Genomic DNA, 25,030 nt, shown 5'->3' with positions numbered 1-25,030 from the left:
TCAACCACTTTGCTGTGAGTCTGGACTTCCATGTAAGCCAAGCCAGACAGATTGCCTTCCCTAAAGGGAAATTACTGAACCAGATGATTTTCTTTCTCTCTGGCAATCAACAGCAATATCATGGTCATCTTTAAATTCCAGAGATTTTTAAAAAAATCGAATTCTCATGTCACCATTTGCTGTGGTGAGAATCGAACCCAGATCTCCAGAGCATTATCCTGTTTCTAGATGGCTAGACTAGCAACAATACCACTGCACCATTGCATCCCCTTTGAATAATGGCTTCTTCTTCATTAAACATCTTAATTTCTTTATCACAGAGAAAGTATCGTCAGCCGCCAGCCACCATTAAGTTCACTTCAATAGAAGATGCCCCAGAAACTGTCTTGGCAAAGACTAACCAAGAGCAAAGGAGTGATGTAAGTCAAGTATTTAGATTACTCCCTTACCTCAGTTTATCAGGAGCAATAAGGTTTGAACCTTGTAGAAGCAAACAAGTTTTGCTTCTAATTTTAAAACTTGCTGAATCAAAATACTTGACTATTGGTCATTTATGCTGTATCTGAAAAATATTTGTCTTTCTCCTGATGTAATATGTGTTTAATACTCTTTCCTAGAATTCCCATTTATAGAAGCTCAAGGCTAACAGGTTTAAGTGACTGACACTTTTAAAAATCACATTGATTGGTATTAAATTGTGAAGTCGAGGAATGGATTGGTGAATAAAAGGAAAATTTTGAAATATTTTCTCCTTTATTCTCTTACTTGACTCATGTAGGTTTTGCCATTATTGTTAAACATTATTGTTTAAACCAGGCACGTCCAACATTTTGGTGCAAGGGACCACATTTAAATTTTTTTCTCACTGGGGGCTGATGAGCAAATTTTGAATAGACATAGGGTGGGATTTCCCCCCCTCGGTCAAGAACCACTCTGGCCCTGCCTGGCAACCATTATCCCCCTATTTGGCATTCACTGCATTTACATCTGGCAGCCATTCTGGCCCCACCTGGCAGTTACTTTTCCACCTGCTTGACAGGCATTTCCCCCCCTGCTTGGTAGACATTTCACCCCCCCCCCCCCCCCCCGCAACCAATTTGGCAGCCATTTCCTCCCCGCTGCTTGGCAGCTATTTACTCCTCCTGGCAGCCATTTCCCCCCACTTGGCAGCCATTTTCCCCCTCTGCTTAACAGCCATTCCCCTCCCCTCTTCGCAGCCATTTTCCCCCTGCTTGGCAGCCATTTTTCCCTGTTTGGTAGCCATCCTCCCCCCCCGCACCAAATTTGGCAGCCATTCCCCCCCACGCTTGGTAGCCATTTCCCCCCCGGCAACCATTTTCCCCCCTGCTTGGCAGCCACTTTTCCCTGCTTGGCAGCCATTTCTCCCCTCCCCCCCCCCACCATCCCCAGTAGCCAATTTCCCCCTCTGCTTGGCAGTCATTTTCCCCCCTGCTTTGCAGCCATTTTTCCCTTCTGCTTGACAGCCATTTTTCCCTGTTTGGCAGCCAATTTCCCACCCCCTGCTTGGTAGCCAATTTCCCCTCTACTTGCCAGCCATTCTCCCCAACTTGGCAACCCTTTCCCCCTTGCTTGGCAGGTGCTTTGGCTCTTTTCCCCACCTTGAAAACTTTCCGGTCTCCTCAGCAGACTTGCTGCTGCTATTTTCCGGCCTCAGACTGAGGAAAGTTGCTTCTCCAATTGGAGACTGTAATCCTAGCAACAGCAACTGTGGGAGAAAAATGACCCGGGATTAAAGGAGCAGTTCTCTAAAGAATCTTCAAACTCACTCATTGACATTGTGAGCATGGTATCCGCAGGCTAGATAGAGAGGCCTGGTGACCCATGGACCACATGCCAGATAAGCCTGGTTTAAACCATGAAGATGCAGATGTAAAAGTTTGCATGTTCCTTTCACAGCTGCTCTTGAGAGTTTGCTAGGAAATAGATGAGAATGTCTTACAATTTAACAGCATAAAACCCATCTCAATTCTGCTTTCATTCAGTTCCAAGGAAGAGTCATATTGGATTTGAAACAAACTCTGTTTCTCTCTCCATAGATCAAACTTGATGAGTTTTCCCAGACACTTTTTGCCTTTATTTCACATCTCCAACATGCACAGTATTTTGTTATTATCAATACGTATCTGATATGTCCCCAGTGACTCTTGAACCCCTTGTCTATCAAGAACATGTCTGACTCAATCTTGAATATAGAATCCCTGCAGTGCAGAAGGAGGCCATTCAGCCCATCAAATCTGCATGGACCACTATCCCACCCTGGCCTATTACTGTAACCCCACACATTTATCCTGCTTATCCCCTTACACTAATTTAGCATGGCCAATCCATCTAATCCACACATCTTTGGAATGTGGAAGGAAATTGCAGCACCCGGAGGAAACCCACGCAGACACAGGGAGAATGCGTAAACTCCAGACAGACAGTGACCCAAGGCCAGATTTGAACCTGGGTCCCTGGTACTGTGCGGCAGCAATGCTAACCACTGTGTCACCATGCCACCCAATGATCCAACCTCCACTGATGCTGGGGTAGAGAATTCCAAACACTGATGACCCTTTGAGAGAAGAAATTCCTCCTTAATTCCATATTAAATGGGAAACCCTTTAATTTGGAACAGTGCCCCTGCATTCTAGATTTCCCTCATGAGGTGCTCAGCATTTGCCCTTCAGTTAAAAGTGCTAATAATTTCTCCAATATCACAGTCTCAGACTCTTGTACTTTGTTTTGTGATTTTAGATAAACTACAAAGCTAAAGGAGAGAAGATCATCCACAAGTACACTTATCCTCCAGATTTGCCAGAGTTTATTCAGGCCAGAGTCAACGCTATTAATGCCAGTGATGTAAGTATCTTTGAACTGATCTGTTCAAATGCAGTAGCACCTTTGCTACCACTCAGTTGTATCGAAACCAGGGCAGCTAGAGGAAGCAGACCAGTAGATGTCGGCGTTGCCAGTGACACCCACATTTTTAGAAACACCTTGAATGATAGCCAAAGCAATTTTTTTTTATGTTTATTTATTAGTGTCACAAGTAGGCTTACATTAACACTGCAATGAAGTTACTATGAAAATCCCCTGGTCGCAACAACTCTAGTGTCTGTTCCTGTACACTGAGGGAGAATTTAGCATGATCAATTGCATCTAACCAGCACATCTTTCGGACCGTGGGGGGAAACTCAAAGGAAACCCACGCAGACACGGGGAGAATGTGCAGACTGCACAGACAGTGACCCAAGCCAGGATTCAAACCCGGATTCCTGGCACTGTGAGGCAAGAGTGCTAACCACTGTGCCACCGTGCTGCTCACAGCCATTCTAACAGCAGTCTATGGAGCCATTTCCCCTTGATATAGCAGCACCTAGTGCCACACTTCAACTGTTTTCTATTCCTTTAATATTCGGGGGATATCACTAAAAGAGCTGGACACATAATGAGGTTTGGTGGGGGGGGAGGTGAGTTGGGGATCTGGGGGGAGGGCGGTCTTGGAGGGTGTCTGTGGGGGGTGTTAGCCAGGGTCAGAAATTTCCCATTTCCATGGTACTGGAGGTTGATGAAGGCAGCAGTGCTAACCATCATGCCAATGTGCCATCCTATCCTTCCTACCAGGTGGAACTGCATCCTCCAAAGACATTTGAGGAAAATGTAAAACAACAAAGACATTCTTAAGTTTCAAAATAAATCCCTTTTACTCTTGTTGCAACACCTATTTTACACTCATCTTCACCAGCGATTCCAAATATAAAAATATGTTGCAAAATTACAACTCCCTCAAAACTGGGCAACCTGGGGTTAGTGATTTTGGAAACGGATAGGAAGATCTAAGTGATTTTTTTTTAAATCGTTCATGGAATGTGGGCATCATTGACTGGGCCAGCATTTATTGTCCATCCTTGACGGCAGCTAAGAGTCAACCACAGTGTTGTAGGTCTATAGTCACTTGTAGGCCAGACTAGGTAAGGATGGCAGATTTTCTTCCTTAAAGGACATTAATGTACAGGATGGGTTTTTTTTGCGACACTCAACAATGATTTCATGGTCATTGTTAGACTTTTAATTCCAGAATTTTATTAATTTCCAATTTCACCGTCTGGGATTTGAACCTGGGTCCCTGGAGCATTCCTCTGGGTCTCTGTTGGTGCTTAAATATCCAGTTACTTACTGCGCATGGTAAATTAGGAGATAACATGCGTCAAGTCAGAAAGTATGTTTTCACACAAAGGATAGTAGAAATTTAGAATCTTCTCTTCTGCTGATAACAGGCTAATTGGAGTTTTCAGTCTGAGAATGGCAGATGTTAGTTAGGTTATGGATTTGGAGCAAAGGGAAGGTTGAACTACAGATCCACCATGATCTGTCTGAATATTGGAGCAGGTTCGAGGGGCTTAATGGCCTACTCCTGTTTCTCTGTTCCTTGATCTCTGTAGGTACTGCTCTTGACTTTGACACTAATGGCCAGCTGAAAGTGAATGAAAAGTTTCTCTTCCTTGCTCGTAGGAAACAATTGACTTTCCATTCAGTGTCTCTCAATTGGAAGCCTGAGATGCATCTCGAAGTGGGGCAAAGGCAGGCTGAGGACCATGTCAATAAATCTGTGCAGCAGCAGATCAGTCAGGACACCAGGACAAATGATTTGATATGACAAAATTGGTGACGAATCCCTCAAATTTCTAAATTTATTGCACAAAAGTAGAGGAAATGTGTCTGAAAGAAAGTGGCTTTTGCCATCTGTGTTTGGGTCTGTGATAACCAATAATCTGCTCTACTAGCCAGCAGTGCAGCTGAAAAAGATATGTTTTCAATCAATGTACACACTGCCCACTAGATAATATGCCAGCTCTGTTTAATGGCATTTTATTTTCATATAATTTTGTGTAGTTCTAAATCTTGGCAACAAGGGTGGCATGGTGGTACAGTGGTTAGCACTGCTGCCTCACAGCACCAGGGACTTAGATTCAATTCTAGCCTTGGGTGACTGTCTGTGTGGTGTTTGTGCATTCTCCCCATGTCTGCGTGGGTTTCATCCGGCTGCTCCAATTTCCTCCCACTATCAAAGCTGTGCAAACTAGTAAGATTGGTCTTTGTAAATTTCCCATTAGTGTCCCAAGATGTGTAGGTGGATTAGGCATGGTAAATGTGCAGGGCTATGGGGATAGGGCAGATGGAAGGGCCTGGGTGGGATACTCTTTGGGTGAGCCAGTGTAGAATCTCTTTCTACGCTGTATTTTCTGACTATTTTCGGCATGATTTAATAAAATATTATTTCCATTTGCAGAATTTCTACAAACAAGACTGGAAAAAAGATTTACAAAAGGGTTATAATCTTACTTTTGATGCTATTCCAATTATTGCTGCTAAAGCTGCCCGGCATAACGTCAGTGATGTAAGTATACAATGTTCATACTTTTAATTGTACTTTATTATACGTCTTCCCCCTATCATTTTATTCTGTCAGTGTTTATTTTCCTTGTGTCATGTGGTATGGATAAATTAGAGGCACGATAGCGATAAAGTTGACATTATTAAACTTTGACAATGAGTAGAAGACAGTAGGCCAAGAACATAAAATTCACCAGCCTCATGCAAGGTTAGAGAATAAAACTGAGTAGTGTCCAGAGTATATGATCAATTTTCATTTGACGCTTATATCAAACAGGGCTATACCATAATAGGGCCAATTCTTAATGAAAGACCTGGGTCTGTATTTGTTGTGAAGGGGGATTGAGGATTATAGCAATATTAATACACCAGGTATTGGTCAGCATTGCGCCTCAGGGATTGGTGCAAGGTCCACTGTTTTTTGTCATTCATATTAATGATTTGGATGAGAATTTAGGAGGCATGGTTAATAGGTTTGTAGATGACACTAAGATTGGTGGCACAGTGGATTGTGAAGATTATTATCTAGGATTCCAGTGGGATCTTAATCAACTGGGCCGGTGAGCTGATGAATGGAGATGGAGTTTAATTTAGATAAATGCAAGGTGATTTGGTCGATCAAACCAGGGCAGGACTTACTCAGTTAATGGTGGGGTGTTGGAGAGAGTTATAGAACAAAGAGATCGAGGGATACAGATTAACAGCTCCTTAAAAGTAGAGTCACAAATGGACAGGGTGGTGAAGAAGGCATTTAGCAAGCTTGGTTTCATTGGTCAGAACATTGAATACGGGAGCTGGGACATCTTGTTGAAGCTGTATAAGACATTGGTAAGGCCACTCTTGGAATACTGTTTACAGTTCTATTATAGAAAGAAAATTATTAAACTACAAAGAGCACAGAAAAAATTACTAGGATGCTACCGGGACTTTATGGTTTGAGTTATAAGGAGAGGCTATTTCGATTGGGGCTTTTTTCCCTGGAGTGTAGCAGACTTGGGAGTGATCTTTTGAGATCTATAAGATAATGAGGGGCATAGATCAGTTAGATAGTCAATATCTTTTCCCAAAGATAGGGGAATCCAAAACTAGAAGGCATAGATTTAAAGTGAGAAGGGAGAGATACAAAAGAGTCCAGAGGGGCAATTTTTCACACAGAGTGTGGTGAGTGTCTGGAACAAGCTGCCAGAGATAATAGTAGAGGCGGGTACAATTTTGTCTTTTGAAAAGCATTTAGACAGTTACATGAGTAAGATGGGTATAGAGGGATATGGGCCAAATGTGGGTAATTGGGACTAGCATTGTGGTTTAAAAAAGTAGGATGGCATGGACAAGTTGGGTTGAAGGACCTGTTACCATGCTGTAAACCTCTATGACTAACACAGGGAATAGTGTTAGTGATCCATGAAATACAGGATCAACAGGCAGTCGTGGGAAGAAGCTGTCCAAACAAACGTATGAAATTGGAGCAGAAGTAGGCCACTCGGCCTCTCAAGCCTGTTCTGCCATTCAATAAGATCGTGGCTGATTTGTTTGTGTTTTGAATTCCACATTCCCATCCAATAACCTTTGATTTCCTTTGCCTAATAAGACTCTATCTACCACTGGCTTAAAACAATTTTCAATGAACCTGCTTCCATTGCCTTCTGAGGTAGTGTTCCAAAGTCACGCAGCTTTCTGGAGAAAATAACTTGTCCTAAAAGGGCAACTCCTAATTTTAAAATAATGACCACCCACAAGAAGATAAATGCCCTTCCCATGTCCAGTTTGTCCAGACCATTAGATAGACTGAACAGGTGTGAGCCTAGAATTTCCTTGGGGTTACTTACGATCAGTAGTTGTAACCTTTCCACAGGTGTGGCAAAATCTGAGATTATAAGGCATTTCCACTGTACTGCCGTCAAGAGTTCCAAGGAAATCCTGGGCTATGGTCTCTGGATAGAATGGACTTAATGGGCTAAGCAATCTTTACTTAATGAGTAACCTTTACTCATTCCATATCTTCTGATGTGCCATGCTCCTGATAAAAAAGGGAAAATATCCAGTTCTTTTCTAATAGAGGCACTTTGCTTTCAAATTCCTCTTCCATGTGAAGGTACACGAAGAGTAATTATGTGATCATCCAGAGCAGGGCAAGCCTATGTTGAAAGGAGGGTGATGATGGAAGTGTCCTTTCCCTTCTCCCACTTTCCACCAGAGGCCTGAGTAGGATCACTTTTCAATCTTTTCCTTTGCCCCTGAACTCTTCCCTCCAGGCAGGAAATGGTCATTGAGTGGTCATTAATTGGCCACTTAAGGGCCTCAATTAAGGCAAGGGCTGGTGAGCCAATCTAGGCCTCCCCCGTCCTACCATAAAATTGTGGAGAGTTTTACCAGTGGGAAGGTCATCTTGAGTTTTATGGCCCCACCTCACTTCCAACCAACCATCCCCCAGGCAAGGTAGTGTGAAATTCTGCCCTGTGATTTGATACTATTCCACAGAACCATCAATCCAGTATACCATCGAGGCAAAGGACAAAAGAAACACTGCCTAATATCTGTATTTTTCTGTAGTGGCACTGTTCAAATTGTTCAATAAATTATTTTAATCAAAGTGAAATTTCAAGCTGAAGAAATACCTTGCATATGACACCAGTTTAGTTAAACATTATTTTTTAAAAGGGGATTACAGCTGTAATGAAAATGTTTTATCCTCTATTCTAACTTTATTGCTAATGCTGCTTGAACACTACTGATAAGGATATTCCATATTAGCATCTTAGGCCATTATTTGAAAAGCCACCTTCAATGCAAAAGCCACAGGTGACCAAAAAATTTCTAAGTGCCGAATGATTGTGAAAACGACAGAGAATTGCGTCCATTTTTTCTGCGAGCTTTCAGACATGATCTGATGCCACTTAGTGCAAAAAAGAGGCAAAGTGTGATTCATGCCAGTAAGCAGAGTGGACAGTTGATTCTAGCCTGAAAGCTGGCTGCTCACCACTAGAGGACGCCATTGCTCAAGCACAAGTGTACACAGAACATGAGAGATCCGTCAGATGCCCACCACACCCAGATATTGCCCTGACACACCCCCCACCCCAGATATCGCCTCCGATATCCCCCCCACCCTCCATGGGCGATCACTGGCCTGATACCCCCTCACCCACTCGGCTGATCATGGCCCAATATCCACCTCTCCTCGGCCGATTGACCCTCACTCCTGGCCGATCGCCAACCTGATAACCCTCGCATCCCAGCTGATCACCATCCTGACTGATTCCTGGTTAGAGTGCGCAGCTCCCTCTGACTCTTCTTAGCCTCCGGCCCTTCAGGCCCTACTCCTCCCTTAGACCCCACTTCTTGGCACTGCCTGGTGTCCTGTTGGCAGTGCCAGGGCGCCAGGCTAATGGTAAGCAACCTCCAGAATCGCAAAACATGATGTAGAGTGTGGGGGGCGGGGGGGTGTAAAAACCCACCATTACCAACAATTGCTTACAATGACCCATGGCTCTTGGTACTTTTATCTTTTCATGTACTTATTTTCTATTGGCAGGTTTGCCCAGCTACTGTGTGTTTATGTTTTAACATTGAACAATTATTTTACAGGTGAAATATAAGAAAGCTTACGAAGAAGCAAAGGGCAAACATGTTGGCTTCCAGAGCCTCCAGGATGACCCTAAACTGGTCCATTCCATGCGTGTGGCCAAGATGCAATCTGAACGTGAATACAAAAAAGACTATGAGAAACTCAAGACCAAATATCACACACCACTGGACATGATTAACATCACTGCTGCCAAGAAGTCCCAAGAAGTGGCTAGCAACACCAACTACAGACATCCAATCCACCACTACACATACCTGCCAGACGCTATGAGCTTGGAGCTGTCCAGGAACATGATGAACATACAAAGCGATGTAAGTCATAATACTCATTCTTGTTTTCTCTCTGTGGTGGACATGGCAGGGATCAATCAATAGATGGCCATTCTTCAACACTTCAGCTTGCCTCAGTTGGCAACATGTGTTGGCAGCAGAGGTGGGGGGGGGGGGTGGCGGTTATGGATCAAATAGCAGAGAACTTGAAAACCATAGCTTCTGAAATTGCTTAAAGTTGTGAATGTGTGAAGAGGTGTTTGAGAGAAGGTTTTCTGGATTGATTCCAGGGATGCGGGACTCATTTTATAAAGAGAGGGTGAGCAGTTTAGGCCTATACTCGCTGGAGTTTAGAAGAATGAGAGGAGATCTAATTGAGGTACAGAAGATGCTTAAGGGGATCGAGAGGACAGACTTGTTTTCCCTTGTAGGACATTCTGGAATAAGAGTCCATAGTTTTAGATTAAGTGGGGGACAGATTTAAAACAGAAATGAGGAGGAATTTCTTCACTCAAAGGGTCGTGACGAGGAATTCCCTACCCCAGAGTACAGTGGATGTCAGAACTCTGAACAAAATTAAGGAGGAGATAGATCGGTTTTAATTAGTAGTGGGATGAAGGATTATGGGAAGCAAGCAAGAAGGGGGTTTGATTCTCTACTCCTGCTCCTTGTTCTTATGTTCTCATGAATATTGCTCATGAGAGTCAAATCATAATGAGGGGAATTTGTAGAGATGGGTAAATTAGTTCTTGAATAACTCTGAGCTAATCAAGATGTCAACAAAGTTCAATCGACATTACAATTTCATTTCTACACCACCTGTAGTTAGATAAAGTATCCCAAAGCATTTCATGGAAGCATTAAAAGACAACGGCCATGATTCTCCCATCCCACTGCAGGGGGTGGATCGGGACTGTGGGGGCGATGTGTTACTGTCAGAGGTGGAGGAGGCTGGAGATGGCAGCGGGCCGAGAGGCAGAGAGTTGGGGCTGGGCCTGGGAATGATTTGAGGGCCAGTGATCTGGGCATGAGAGGGGTGGGGGTTAGAGAGCCTGCATTGCAGGGGGGCGCAGGCCTGGCCAGTGATCGAGCTGGCCAGCAATTGGAAGACTGCCAGTGTGGGACCACTGCGCATGTGCTGATCTCAGCACTGACAGATCAGCGCACGCGCAATGGCCCACTCAGCACAATGGTTTCAGCCACTCCAGCAGGAATAGACCCTATCCTCTGAAATTAAATGATATTCATGCTGATGGCCTCTGCAGTGTGCTGAGTGTGGTAGATTCTCTCTGAACTTGAAAAAAAATGTACGAATTACTCCAGTTTTGAGGCAAATTTGACTCACAGAATTTTTTGGGGAGAATTCTACCCTACATTGGATACCAAACCACACATAGAAGATTAGGACGGTGATCAAAAGTTTGACCAGTCAGATAGTTTGTACTCCCTTCAAACCATCTTAAAAGACTTAAAAGGAGAAAGAGAGGTGGACAGTTGGGGAGGTTTCGGAGACAATTCCAGAGCTTAGGGATTGCCCATCTTAAGGCATGACTGAGATGATAGAAATCAGGATGTACTCTGCCAGACCTGGAGAAAGATAGAGCTCTTAGAGGTTGTAGGGCTGCAAGAGATTACAGAGATGAGGATCAAAGACTCTGGGCAGGAATTTCCAGGCTGGCATGCTTCCGGGATTGCCCACTGGGCCACTGAATCCCCCGAGGCAAGTCCCACCATGATGGAACCAGGAAACCTCAGCCACCAGCCCCTGTGGAATTTTCAGATGTTTGTTTGCAGAGTGGTGCAGTGGGTGGGAAAGATCGGAGGGAAACCTTTGGCCTCAAGGGCAGCTTCCTCCATTATATTTTTAGTCGTATAGTGCGAGAAGATATTAAGGTGCGAGTCCGCCAAGGTAACTTTGGCAGGGTGGGCTCTGATTGAGTCTGTTCCACCAACACCTTAGGTTTGCAAAAACATTGGAAGGTGCCTGGATTTAAAACATAAAAATAGGAACAATCCCTACACATGCTAACACCCTCACCCCCTCCCCCCACCCCCCCACCCACCACATGGAAATCACCCCCATCACCCATTCCTCCCAGCATCCCACCAACACCCCCCCTCCCCAACGCTGATGGCAAGCACCCCCTTTCTCCCCAGCACATCCCCCATGAAACTCTGGCACCTAACATGACTATGGAGTACCTCCTCCCCCCACATGGGAATGGAATGTTCCCCCCCCACCCCCATGCAACACCCCACCAGGCACTGGGTCGAAATGCCAGGGGTATTGTCTGACTATGACCCTCTCTCCCCCAGAGGGGCTGTGCTCAGCTGTGCAACTCCGATGGGTTCTGCCCGCAAGGTGCAAGTCGCAGAACACCAGCCGTAGTTCATGTCTGCTTTACCTGTTCCGTTGCCACGGTGAACCCACAGCAGGGGGGCTAGCTTCAGCGGGACTGGAAGATCCCGCTGGCTGGAGGGACGGGCTGGAAAATTCTGTCTGTTGTCAGGAATGGAGGATTCTAGTGATGAGGAATGAGTGGATAGGCTGAGGTTATCTATTTGGACAAAAGGGAGATTTGATCATGCTTTTAAAGTTACAAGGAACCTAGAAAGACCTATTTCCATTAGCAGAGAGGTCACTAATCAGGATGCATAAATTTAAAGTAATTGGTAAAAAATAATTGGGTGGAAATGAGGAGTAATCTTTTCACTCAGAATGGGGTCTGGAACTCACTGTCTGAAAGCAGAGACAGAACCTTCATTGCATTTTAATAATACTTAGATATATTTGAGGTCCTGTCATTCTCAGGGCTATGGACCAAGAGCTGGAAGGCAGGGACAATCTGGATATTCTTTTCTCAGATAGCACAGGCACAATGAACTGTATAGCCTCCTTCTGTGCTGTAAATTGTCATATGTTTCTATTCCACAAAAAACTTTGGCCAATTCTACAACCTAAGATTTTGTCTGGTGAAACTCTTCACTGAATTAGAGTTCGGAAGATTTACCGCATACTGCCGTGAAGAATTCCATAGCATTATAAAATGGTGGCACAGTGGCTGTGAGGCAATGGTAGCACTGTTGCCTCACAGCTCCGGTGACCCAGCTTCGATTCCTGGCTTGGGTCACTGTCTGTCCGGAGTTTGCACGTTCTCCATATGTCTGTGTGGGTTTCCTCTGTTGCCACCGTTTCTTCCCACAGTCCAAAGATGTGCAGGTTAGATGGATTGGCCATGTTAAATTGCCACTTAGTGTCAGGGGGACTAGCTAGGGTAAATGCATAGGGTTATGGGGATAGGGCCTGTGTGGGATTGTGGTTGGTGCTAAGTCAATGGGCTGACACTTCTGCACTGTAGGATTCTATGGTATTGCCTCAAAATCATCATTACTGGGAAAATTGTCACCCAAACTAGGATCTCTTTGTAAAATGCCTGTGTAATATTGTGTACTGTTCACTTGGTAGCAGTGATGGCATGAGTAATAGTTTACATTTACAATTATTTCTCCTTTTCTTTAAAGAACCTGTACAAATCTGATTACAATAACTGGTTTAAAGGCGCTGGCTGGAGTCCGCTTGGTTCTATTGATATGGAGAAAGCGAAGAAAGCTGCACAGGCACTCGATGAACACAATTACAGACAGCATCCAGACAAACTCAAGTTCACCAGTGTGCCTGACTCAGTTGAAATGGTTCTGGCTAAAACCAATGCCCTACAGTTAAATGATGTAAGTAGATTTTCACAGAATATATCAGTGTTTGCATTACGTGTCGCACTTTCCATCCAGTGAATTTGGGCCCTTGTTTATGTTGCTTCAGCTATGGGTGGTTCAGGAGCTCCTGCCCATTGTTTTTGGTACCTGTGCCACTATATGCTCAGTGAGAAGAGGGTTTACTCAGGCAAGGAAAACCTCTGCCAGTTTCTAGCTCTAGTCCTCCATAATCGTTTGATTGTTTGAGTTATAAGGAGAGGCTGGATAGACTGGAACTTTTTTCTCTGGAGCGCAGAGGGTTATAGAATTCTACAAAATAGTAAGGGGCGTAGATCAGCTAGATAGTCAACATCTTTTCCCAAAGGTAGGGAAGTCTAAATCTAGAGGACATAGATTTAAGGTAAGAGGGGAGAGAAACAAAAGGGTCCAGAGGAACAATTTTTTCATATAGAGGGTAGTGAGTGTTTGGAACAAGCTTCCAGAGGTAGTAGTAGAGGCGGGTACAATTTTGTCTTTTAAAAAGCCTTTAGACAATTACATGGGTGAGATGGGTATAGAAGGATATGGGCCAAATGCGGACAATTCAGACTAGTTTCAAGGGTTTAAAAAAAAAGGGCAACATGGACAAGTTGGACTGAAGGGCCTGTTTCCATGCTGTAAACCTCTATGACTCTATGACCCTATGACTAATGCATTGCATTTCTGCAACACATCTTAACTGCGGGAGCTGCGATAGCTGGCGATAGGCGAGTTGGAATATCAACTTGTGCTAGGCCGTGAATCAGCATGAAAGGCCAGTATTTTATCCTGAGTGGAACATATGGGTGATGCTACAGATGGCACCAAATAGATTTCCTACTCAGCGCTAACTGATTTTTACACCTCAGTCACCTACATTTTGTGTCACATGAGGTCTCAATTCAATCTTTGGTGGGAGCGACTTCAGGTACTTTGGGCCCCCCTCTTTGGAGTTCCCTTGTTGAACACGTCTGCCTTATGATGTCAGTGTCTACTTTCAAAACTCTCCTCAAGATATGTCACCTTTGTTCATGGATCTGACCTGGTTTTACTTTACAGAAACTGTACAGGTCAGGAGGAGAGAAGGTCAAGCACAAGTACACTTTGCCATTCGATGTTCCCGAGTTCATTCAAGCTAAATGGAACGCTCACAACTACAGTGAGGTAAGGATCGCATCCACTTACCGACTTGTGTTATCCCTCGGGTGTGTTACAGAATGTCCCATATTCACCTTTTGAGGACTAGGATAGCATTGGTGAATCAGGCTTGTGTTCATTGTCCTTTCGCAATCTCTGTTCCACTTCTGTTCATAGATGGAGCCCGGGGTGGGGAATAATGGATGGAGCATGGATCCTGTTTTTCCCACACTGGGAGTTCCTGCAGCAAAATGCTGTTGGGGAATAAGTCCCTTAGTGGATGCTAACCATTGTGCCACCATGCTGCGCGTGATAATAACATAGAATCGTTCTAGAATTTGGATTCCTTTTCACCCTCTTGGCTGGAGAAAGATGTACAGCCTAGGCTGGGATAACTAAGGAAATTATAAAGCAAAATGAGTTGGTAATGGAGCATTTGAAATCTATGCCTCAAAATATACCTCGTTCATGCAACTGCTGCATTTATTTATGATAGGCCCCATTGCCTATATTAAATCTTCATCACATGGTGCATTTTAATTAAAAGTTCTCTAATCTGTTACAGAACCGCTACAAATATGACTGGAAGAAGTCACTCGCTAAAGGATATCACCTTCAGCCTGATGCCATCCCAATCGTTGCAGCCAAAGCATCACGACGGATTGCTAGTGACGTAAGTGCCAACAACATTTGGTGAAATATGGTTTTTGACATAACTATAAATCCAATGACGACTCATAGAGCTACGATCGCTCACTTAGTGCGCACAGAAGTGATGTGGGGAGGCAGATGTGTTTGAAAAACATGAAACAAGAACAAAATCAAGTTAAAGTTCTCTGGGTGGATGTGTTGCATGAACCACAATACAATAAGGTTTAGCATTTAGCAGGAAATTGAAGAGAAAAATTAAAATGATTGGGTGTATTTCTATTGATGAACGACGCAGAGGAGGGAAGGTGGAAGGAGTAATTGGCACTATAGAACAATAATGGGATTTTATTTTGTTTTAACAAATGTATTACTAAAAGAAAATTGTTATCAGCGAGATGGAATCCCTCGGAGGAGAGACTGTCAATATGCACATGACACTCAAATAATGCAAGAGGTATTTAATAAGTACTGTAGGGTCCATTCATTCCTTTGAATAGGTGAGGACAGTGCTGGTACGGAGTTTAAAATGGATTTCTTTTATTGAACAGAACTTAAAGAAAATTAAATCATTCCAGAAAAGAAAGAGAAAAGTTGGAGAGCTTTTTCTGCCATCTCTGTGCTGATCACACTGAACTAAACTTGAACAAAACTGCAGAAACACACACTGAAACCAAAACATATTTCAACTCTATCTTGTTATTGTTAATGTTTTGTGCAAGCTATTTCTGTTCGGCAAACACAGGTTTTACATCTGTTGTTATCAAAACCTTTTTGCCAAGTATTTTTCAGGAATTTTTAGCTAACCCAGCATGCCTTCTGAGTTTTAAAATGTAGTCAAGTATTAGTTAATTTTTAAGCTTAGCAGAGTTAGTTACATAAACAAAAATATCTTAAAATGAAGTCTTCATAAATCAGGCAAGCAGAGCGAAGCACAGGATCTCTCTTGAGGGGAGGGGTGAAAATTCCAATGGTTGAGAGAGAGATGAGTGATATTTTGGTGGCAAAGAAAGTTCTAGTTAAAATTAACACCAATAAAGGACAAGAAAACACCAAGTTTGACAGATGGAGGTGAAGAAAAAATGGGGGAGAGGCCCCAAATAGAATATAGATCAGGAGAAAACCTTGGCTAGATTTGGAGAGATTCCAGAGGTATCACTGCCAGAGTGGGAACCCATTGCAGACGTTTCCCTGACTCTGACTAGATTAACACAAATGGAATTAGGCGAGGGCAGTGTTACCCAGTTAGGTGGTAAATGAGAGGCATTAGTGGAAGATGGTGTGGTCAAGGTGCCAAAGATTGTAGACAGGCTGAGAAAGAGGAGGAGGGACAATGTATCGCATTCACAGATGCATAGAATGTAATTTATGCCATTGTAAGGACCATTTCAGTACTGTGGCAGAGACAGGAACCCATTTAGAGGGATTCATAGGTGAAGTTGCGGGACAGAGGAGCATGGATTTTTGCAGTGATGAAATCTTCAAGCACTTTGGAGAAGAAACAAGAGATTAGAGATGAAGTGATAGCTCATAAAGATGGAGCGGTCAGGGCTGTGTTTTGGCAAAAGAGAGGTGATGACAGCAGATTTAAAGATACGAGGGGCATAGATAAGATGAACAGTTGGAAGCTTTTTCCCAGGGCAGAAATGACAATCACAAAGGTGCACAAGTTCAAAGTAAAAGGGGAAAGTATTCGGTAGAGATGTGCAGGGGGAATATTTTACACAGAGGGTAGTGGGGGCCTGGAATGCTCTGTCAAGTGAGATGGTTGAGGCAGACACATTAGCAACATTTAAGACTTATCTGGAGAGCCACATGAAAAGGTATAGATGGAAACAGACGGTTGGTTTAGATAGGCTTGGTGGACCAAAGGGTCTGTTCCTGTGCTGCACTGTTCTTTTGTCCTTGTAGTGAAAAAATACCTGTAAACAAAGAACATTTAACACTGTCGACTAACTCTGGGGCCATGAAGGGAAGTTGAGTGGTCTGCAGTTTAGTAGGAAATGTTGCGATGATTGGAGAACCAAAGGTTAGTGAGTGGGAAATTCAAAAATGAAGTTGTAAGAACAGAGGGGAGATCTTTTTCCAGAGGCAGACACAGAAGGAAATACAATTTAGAGGAAGAAGGGGCAAGTGGGAGGAGAGTGAAACAGGGGAGTGATCAATGATGACTTTCTTTGTAATTGAAACCAAGGACAGAGTGAGGCCACATGCAATGACAATTTCCAGGGTGTGACCATGAATAAATATGGGGGTTTACATGAGGGAGCAAAAGATTCAGGCAGTACGGCATAGCAATGGTCTTAGGGAGGGAAGAGAGAGTGAGAAAGAGCATTCTGCGTTGTGAGGCTCAGTGGAATTCCCAAGTTTGGGAAGTTTCCACAGATAAGAAGAGAAGGAATCTCAGTGTGAAATTTGACAAGGTATTTAGGTGGGTGATTAAAAAACTGCACGTTATAAATGAGAAAAAATAGGCTGGAACAAAGGAGGAGAAGGTGCCAAAGGAGGAAAAGGACAGCTAAAATTTGCTGATAAGAGCATACTCTCACCATGGGTGGGGCAAATAGTGCACAGAAGGAAGGTAAAGGCTTTTCAAAAGGGGAGTAAAGTCCAGGGAAGTAGCAGGAGGGTAGGAATGACTGTTAATTCTCTGCCTACCAAATTGGAGGCTTAGGCACCTGGAAAATATACATGACTTCCAAATTCTCAATCTTCATTCATGTTTGCTTGAAATGGGAAGACAGTTATATTTTTGAATAACCATATGGAAGGATGTACTCTTTCTCAGGCCCTTTCCCTTGACAATCGCAGTAACAAATCTCTATCACCAACTCCTCAAAGCGAAATCAACCATCAACTGACATTTTTTAGGATTTTTTAGGATTTTTCAGGATTTTTCAGACAGTTCCATGGGTAAGATGGGTATAGAGGGATATGGATCAAGTGCAGGCATATGGGACTAGCTTAGTGGTTAAAAAAAGGGGTGGCATGGACAAGTTGGGCCGAAGGGCCTGTTTCCATGCGTAAACTGTATGACTCTATCTACAAGGTTTGAGTGTGCATCAAATCAACATGTAAATGAATGGTGAAATATGAATAATTAATGTTATGGATTTTGATAAGGAAACCCCGGTGAATGCTCTGAAAGCTAACGCCTCTTAATCCATACTTATTGGTTCCAGTACAAATACAAAGAGGCTTACGAGAAAGAAAAGGGGAAACATGTTGGATTCCGCAGCCTACGAGATGACCCTAAGCTGGTCCATTCCATGCACGTAGCCAAGCTTCAGTCTGACCGGGAATACAAGAAAGACTACGAGAAGAGCAAGACCAAGTATCATACACCAGCAGACATGTTCCATATTACTGCTGCCAAGAAGTCACAGGATGTGGCCAGTAACACTAACTACCGGCACATGATCCACAACTACACCTATCTGCCAGATGCCATGAATGTGGAACTGTCCAAAAACATGATGAACATACAGAGTGACGTAAGCTACCACGTTAAATGAGAAATAGGGCCAAGACTTTTCAGTTGTGGGTGGGTTGGAAAATTTGACAGACCATTTAAAAGCCTGTTGACCTTGGGAAGAGTTGTGGGGTGGAATTTCTGGTCTTGAGAAAGATGCAATCTTCTTGTTTCCTCTTGGTCATGAACACAGCGTTCTTCCACTTCAAGCCCAAATTGCTGTTAGAACATAGAACATAGTGCTGTTCTTCAGCACTTTTGCCCTGGCTGAATCATATCTCTGGGCAGAAGTTCATGCCAAAGGCTTGAAATCATAACCTGACCCAATATTCCAGCCTGGCGCTTAGCCTCCCTGGTCAGAGCCCTTCCTCTTTCAGATAAGATTTCAAATTAACATCAGTTTGTCTGGGATTTGGATTTGTTTTGGATTTCACAGAATCATAGAATCCCTACAGTGCAGAAGGAGGCCATTGCGCCCATTGAATCTGCACTGACAATCCCATCCAGGCCCTGCTCTACAACCCTACATATTTACTCTGCTAATTCCTCAACCCCACTTATTTACCTCACTAATTCCTCTAACCTATATATCCTGGGACAATAAGTGATAACTTATCATGGCCAATCAATCTAACTTGCACACCTTTTGACCATGGGAGGAAACCGGAGCACCCGGAGGAAACCCACGCAGACACAGGGAGAATGTGCGAACTCCACACAGACAGTGACCCAAGCTGGGAATTGAACCTGGGTCCTTAGTGCTGTGAGGCAGCAGGACTAACCACTGTGCCACTGTGCCGCCCATCCATTTAGATGGATGTTAAAGATCTTCTGACACAATTTTAAAAGAGCAAGGAAGTAATTATTCATAAGTTTTGGACACAAATATTGGCTCACCAATGGCTAAATTTTAATCAGGTCTTTGGAGAAGGGTTGTAGGGTGGAAAGTCTGACAAAATGGCTTGGGAAGCCTGGTACTGACAGGTCGTGGGATGTGCTGACCATTGGAAATATTTCAGACGAATGCCCGCCTGGAGTTCAATTGAGCTACTTTAAGTGGTCAATTAAAGGCCACTTACCACCACAGTGGGCATTTTGTCAATGGTTGTGGGGCCTTCAGCACCATGGGGAGACTGTTCAGTGAAACCTGTGACCACCCAGTGAGCTCAGGTAGGGGCAGGGGCTCCAATTTGGGCACCCTTTAGCACATGGAGGGCCCCTCCAGTAGAAATGGCTACCTCCACGGTAGTGGCACCGAGACCACTCAAATGACATGGCTGATCTGGATTCCAAATGCATTTACCTGCCTTAGCAGTCTATCCCTAGATTCGCTTAACAACCTGTTCTTTGAAGTCTTCAAAGTTCCAACTGTTCCGGCTTTCACAGCCTTTCAGACCATAATTGCTGTACTTGCACCTTGTCTAGTTGATATTGTAAAATATGCTCATATATTTCTGCAAATCTTCATTTTGTCCAGAACCTGTATAAGCAAGACTACAATTGCTGGCAGAAGGGCATTGGCTGGATCCCTATTGGCTCGCTCGATGTGGAAAAGGCCAAGAAAGCAGGAGAAGTCCTGAGTGAACATAGGTACCGTCAGCATCCAGACACAATCAAGTTCACCAGTGTCCCTGACTCTGTTAATATGGTTCTTGCTACGAGTAACACAAAGCAGCTCAGTGATGTAAGTGCTTTAGTTTCACATTGCTCTGTAAACACTGCCTGTGCACTAAGAGTTTCCAATGACGTGGTGTAAAAATGTGGAGATGCTGGCATTGGACTGGGGTGGGCACAGTAAGAAGTCTCACAACACCAGATTAAAGTCCAACAGGTTTATTTGGAATCATGAGCTTTTGGAGTGCTGTTCCTTCATCAGGTGAGTTCACAAACATGGCATATATAGGCAAGACAGAATTGCAAGATAATTATAAATTGGAATTCTGTCCTTGCTTATATATGCCATGTATGTGAACCTACCTCCACTTATCTGATGAAGGAACAGTGCTCTGAAAGCTCATGATTCCAAATAAACCTGTTGTACTTTAACCTGGTGCTGTAAGACTTCTTACAGCGCAAGAAGAGTAAGGATGTTGAAATACAAGTGTAGAATTTCATTTTTGCATGCTCAAGGTTTGAGAATCATTCCACCCTTATAGAGGGAGCTTGCCTGCCCTTGAATTCACTGCCCTGGGCTGTTGGCATAGATAGGCTACATACCAGGATTAAATCTCAACCTGGTTAGACCTAGAGAAAACGGGCGGGTAACAAGAGTAACATAGCATGTCACTCAGACCTTCAATTATGTTCCTAGCCATATGTCTACAGGCCGCTTTGAAGTCTGGGAAAGGGGGTGGAGGGGGGCTTGGGGCAGATGGTGAAAATGCCCCAAATATAGTGGAATGGCACTGTCATCCCATCCTGGAACTATCTCCAACAACCCCCAATGTATGTGAAGCCATTGGCAGTTGTCTTTAGGCCTCCCTCTCATAAGATACCCAGTGGGCAGGTGATAGAGTGAGAAGGAATTGAAAACTCACCCCAATTGAACAACTTTGTTGGCCTCCTTCTACTCCAGAAACATATCCAATACAGCCTATTTGGTGAACCCCAGTTAACATGTTAATGGCGGAGGGTTGATGTAATTGGTCTGCATTTTGATTTCTTCTCTGCTCTTCCAGGAAACTTGGTGTTTCTCATGCCTTGTGGAGGCAGAGATCTCCACTATATTCATAGGGGCCGATAGAGGAAATCTGTGAAAAGAAAGGCCAAAATTCACATTTCAATAACCCATTTATTAGGCATATTAGGAAATTGGTGGTTGTCTTTCCCCTAGTTGGGGTCAGCATTTGAGGTTAAGGACCTTTTAGAACTGAGGTGAGGAGAAATTTCTTTACCCAGAGAGTGACAAATCGGTGGAATTCAGCACCACAGAAAGTAGTTGAGGATAAAACACTGTGATTTCAAGAGGAAATTAGAAATAGCTTTTGAGACTAAAGAGATATGGGAGTGGGTGGGTGGTGGGGGAGTTGGGGTGAGGCGGTGGGGGGGGGATATCAGGATATTGATTTTGATGATCAGTTATGATCAAGATGAACGGCAGAGCAAGCTTGAAGGGCTGAATGGCCTACTCCCACTTCTATTTTCTACATTTTTTTTCTGTTTAAAACGCCTTGTTCACATCACTTGGACACTGCAGTGAATGGAGATTTGCCTGAACGCCAAGTTCTCCATCCTTGCTGACAGCTGTGACAGGAAAGTTCGGGCCCTTTGCCCAGTTTGTGCTCCAACAAGTTTGTGAAAAATCATAAAAAGACTAACTTAAAATGAAGTTGCTCATCTTCTACGATTTGTGAACGAATGTTCAGATTAGCAACCTGACTTTCTAGTAAAAGCTCTCGGACAATATGGTTATTAATGAATGGGGACCACAAGGAGTGTATTTATTGAAAGTTCATCTGATAGCTCTTGTTAATCATGAGGGAGAATTGACAACTGCAGGGATCCCAAGCTACTTGTGGATCCTTTGATTTATTACAGAGGTGCAGCAGGCAACTCAGAAACAATAGTTTGAATTCAGCACTGAGGATTTCTCAGCTTTGATTCAAATACTAAGGATTTTCCCACTTTGCTTTCAGCTGAACTACAAGAAGTCCGGTGAAGATGTGAAACATAAGTATACGCTTCTTTCTGATTATCCACCATTCCTGCAGGCCAAGGCCAATGCTCACAATTTAAGTGAGGTAAGTACCCAGATAAGTAAAGGCTTTACTTACCAAATATAACATTGGGTAACATTGAATGGACAAGTTGGGCCAAACTACATCTGATAACTGTTGCTGATGTAGTTTCAGGAACAAAGCTGAATAAATATGTACCATGGAGTAAAAAATAAATAAAATATTAGTACCTGACAGTGAAAGGGTAAGGTTTACCACCTAATTGGAAGCCTACCTGTGAAATACAGCCTTTCTGTAACTCTGGACATCCATTACGCTCTAAGTATCTTGTCCATTTCCTTTACATGTCAAAATCGTGGCAATAATGAGAAGGCGATGGGCTGGTGGTATTATTGCTAGATCATTAATCCGGAAGCTCAGCTAATGTTATGGGGATCCAGGTCCTAATCTCACCATGGCAGATAATGGAAATTGAATTCAATAAAAAAATCTGGAATTAAGAATCTATTGATAACCATGAACCTGTTGTTGATTGTCACAAAAGCCCATCTGGTTCACTAATATTCTTTAAGGAAGGAAGTCTGTCTTCCTTACCTGGTCCAGCCTACATGTGACTTCAGAGTCACAGCAATTAGGTTGACTCTCAAATTACCTCAGGAAACTAGTGATGGCCAATAAATGCCAGCCAGCCAATGACTCCCATGTCCCACAAATAAATTTTAAGAAGTCCAAATTATAGAGATAGTGTAATTTTCCTTCAGAAATAAATCTCATAGCATGTTGACAATACAAATAAGTGACCAGGTCCATAATGGGGTTGTTAATAAGGAAAAAGTAATTATTAGAATTCATTTTATCAAAAAGTGAACTGGTTAACAATCCTAAAATTGTTGAGATTTTCATGAATTAAACTATTGTAACAAATACCAAACTTTTTAAATTTGAGAAGAAACATACAAAAATGATGGGTAGAGGGAGACCCTGTTGGTTCCTCAGGCAGAGATCATTGCGATAGACTTTGTTTTCGCTGCCTAGATGGCAATGTAGTAGGACGCATATCCACCATTCTAGAAACCACCTGATCTTCAATCCATTGGGATCAATGGTATGGAGATGAGGAAGCTTCTATTACAGGTGGGTGATTCACTCTGTTGGATTAACTGCCCAAGTAGTGAATCAAAAATCTACCCAATTAGGTCCTTTAAGAGAAATGTGGGTAACTATTAGAAAACAGAAAAGAAATAGCAAAAAGTTATATTGTGCCTTCACAATCTCGGGGGTTCTAAAGAGCCTCATAGTCAATTAAGTACCTTTGTTAGGTTATATGAAGAAAACAGAACAATAAGATTTGTTTAGGATTGCTTGAGCAATGCACCAGCACAGACATGATGGACCAAAAGGCTGTAAACCTCTCTGGTTCTCACTGGAGCAATTTGTAAAGGCTCATTACTGATCCATCATTGATGGAGCCTTGTAAGCAGCAGGCAACTTATCAGAAAAAGTGCATGCGAACTTCCATCAGCAATTCAGGATTTTGGAAAGCGCTGCCCACTGATATAGAATCATAGAATCCCTGCAGTGCAGAAGAAGGCCATTCGGCCCATCGAGCCTGCACTGACAACAATCTGACCCAGGCCCTATCCCCATAAACCCATGCATTTATCCTAGGTAGTCCCTCTGACATTAAGGGGCAACTTTGCTCTGCCAATCAACCGAACCTGCACGTCATTGGATTGTGGGGAAGAAACCGAAGCATCCAGAGGAAACCCACACAGACACAGGGAGAACATGCAGACTCCACACAGACAGCGACCTGAAGCCTGAATTGAACACAGCTCCCTGGTGCTGTGAGGCAGCAGTGCTAACCGCTGTACCACCGTGCCACCACTTATAGATTTGTAGATCTCTGTTTTGAGATAATTGAATGGTGCAAAAATATTTCCCTGACTCTTAGTTCTGGACCGTTGGAGAAACACTTGTTTCAGAAGATTCCCATTGTGATGTCGACAGATTTGCCGTTTGCATGTGTCTGGTCTCTCCAGTATCAGCTTATCCAGCTGTCCTCTGGTCTCATCTGCTTTTGACATGAAGATTACAGTACTCAATGCAGCAATTAATTCTTAATGGGGAGATGATGGCATCTTGGTGATGTCACTGGGCAGATAATCCAGAGGCCTAGCTAATACTCTGAGATTCGGGTTCAAATCCCAAAATGGCAGCTAGTGAAATTTAAATTAATAAATCGAGAATATAAAGCTGGGCTTGGGAATGGTGAGCATGACAACTACTGCCAGTTGTAAAAACCCACCTGACTCACTGGTGTTGTAAAAGCCCATCTGGTTCACTAATGAGGGAAATCTGCTGGCCGTACCTGGTCTGGCCTATGCGTAATGCATGTTACACAGCAATGTGGTTGACTCTTAATTGGCCTCTGAAATGGCCTAGCAAGACCCTCAGTACAAGGACAGTTCTGGCTCAGCAACAATTTCTGGCTGAGCTGGTGATGTCCAATTTATTGAAAAACTAGGAAAAAATCTCCATGATGTGCCTCTATTTTGGGTATGCTTTGGTAAGAGTTTTGAGTTCGTGGTTATTAAACTGATAATTTATTGTGCACCGCTGTCGTCCAATGTTGGACCTTGAACTATCTTAAAATTAAATTTCACATTTTTTTTTCAAGCAACGCTATAAGGAAGCCTGGCAAAAGACAATAGCTAAAGGCCATGATATTCGGGCTGATGCCATTCCGATTGTTGCAGCCAAAGCTTCAAGAAACATTGCAAGTGATGTGAGTAAAATCTGTTCATGGTTCTTAGATCTAATTTGTTCAATGGGATGCTTTGCTAGGGTTACTGGCATGGCAGATAGAGAGAATCAATCAGTGTTCGATACTATCCTTGGGGTCACAGATTTAGTATTTTGGGTAAAGGATGCAAGGCTGATGAGAGGAAGAAGTTTTAATGCAGCGAGTGGTAATGAACTGAAACTCGCTGCTCCCTGGGGTGGGGGATGCAAAAGCAATCAATGAGTTCAATAGGAAATATAAGGAGATAAACTTGTGTGAGTTACAGGCTTAGGACAGGAGATTAAGACTGACTGAATGGCTGGACAG

The 25,030-nt window shown here is 43.3% G+C and overlaps 1 protein-coding gene across 39 annotated transcripts in view; it reads left to right on the top strand.

Annotated features, from left to right (window-relative positions):
* The window catches only part of neb (nebulin), a 283,417-nt gene that overhangs the window by 46,696 nt on the left and 211,691 nt on the right, over positions 1-25,030 (top strand). For all 39 annotated transcript variants that reach the window (XM_080199424.1, XM_080199416.1, XM_080199415.1 and 36 more), the window contains 11 exons: positions 321-419; positions 2,758-2,862; positions 5,294-5,401; positions 8,983-9,294; positions 12,775-12,981; positions 14,044-14,148; positions 14,687-14,794; positions 17,952-18,263; positions 19,719-19,925; positions 21,877-21,981; positions 24,599-24,706. In XM_080199424.1, the coding sequence (XP_080055550.1) occupies positions 321-419; positions 2,758-2,862; positions 5,294-5,401; positions 8,983-9,294; positions 12,775-12,981; positions 14,044-14,148; positions 14,687-14,794; positions 17,952-18,263; positions 19,719-19,925; positions 21,877-21,981; positions 24,599-24,706 (1,776 nt within the window). The remainder of the gene's footprint in view (positions 1-320; positions 420-2,757; positions 2,863-5,293; positions 5,402-8,982; positions 9,295-12,774; positions 12,982-14,043; positions 14,149-14,686; positions 14,795-17,951; positions 18,264-19,718; positions 19,926-21,876; positions 21,982-24,598; positions 24,707-25,030) is intronic.

Source organism: Carcharhinus amblyrhynchos, chromosome 11, assembly GCF_965287045.1.
Source record: "Carcharhinus amblyrhynchos chromosome 11, sCarAmb.v2.hapA, whole genome shotgun sequence".
NCBI classification, from domain to species: domain Eukaryota; kingdom Metazoa; phylum Chordata; class Chondrichthyes; order Carcharhiniformes; family Carcharhinidae; genus Carcharhinus; species Carcharhinus amblyrhynchos.
The sequence above is the reverse complement of the archived record's forward strand: the minus strand, read 5'-3'. Positions and strand labels throughout refer to the sequence as shown.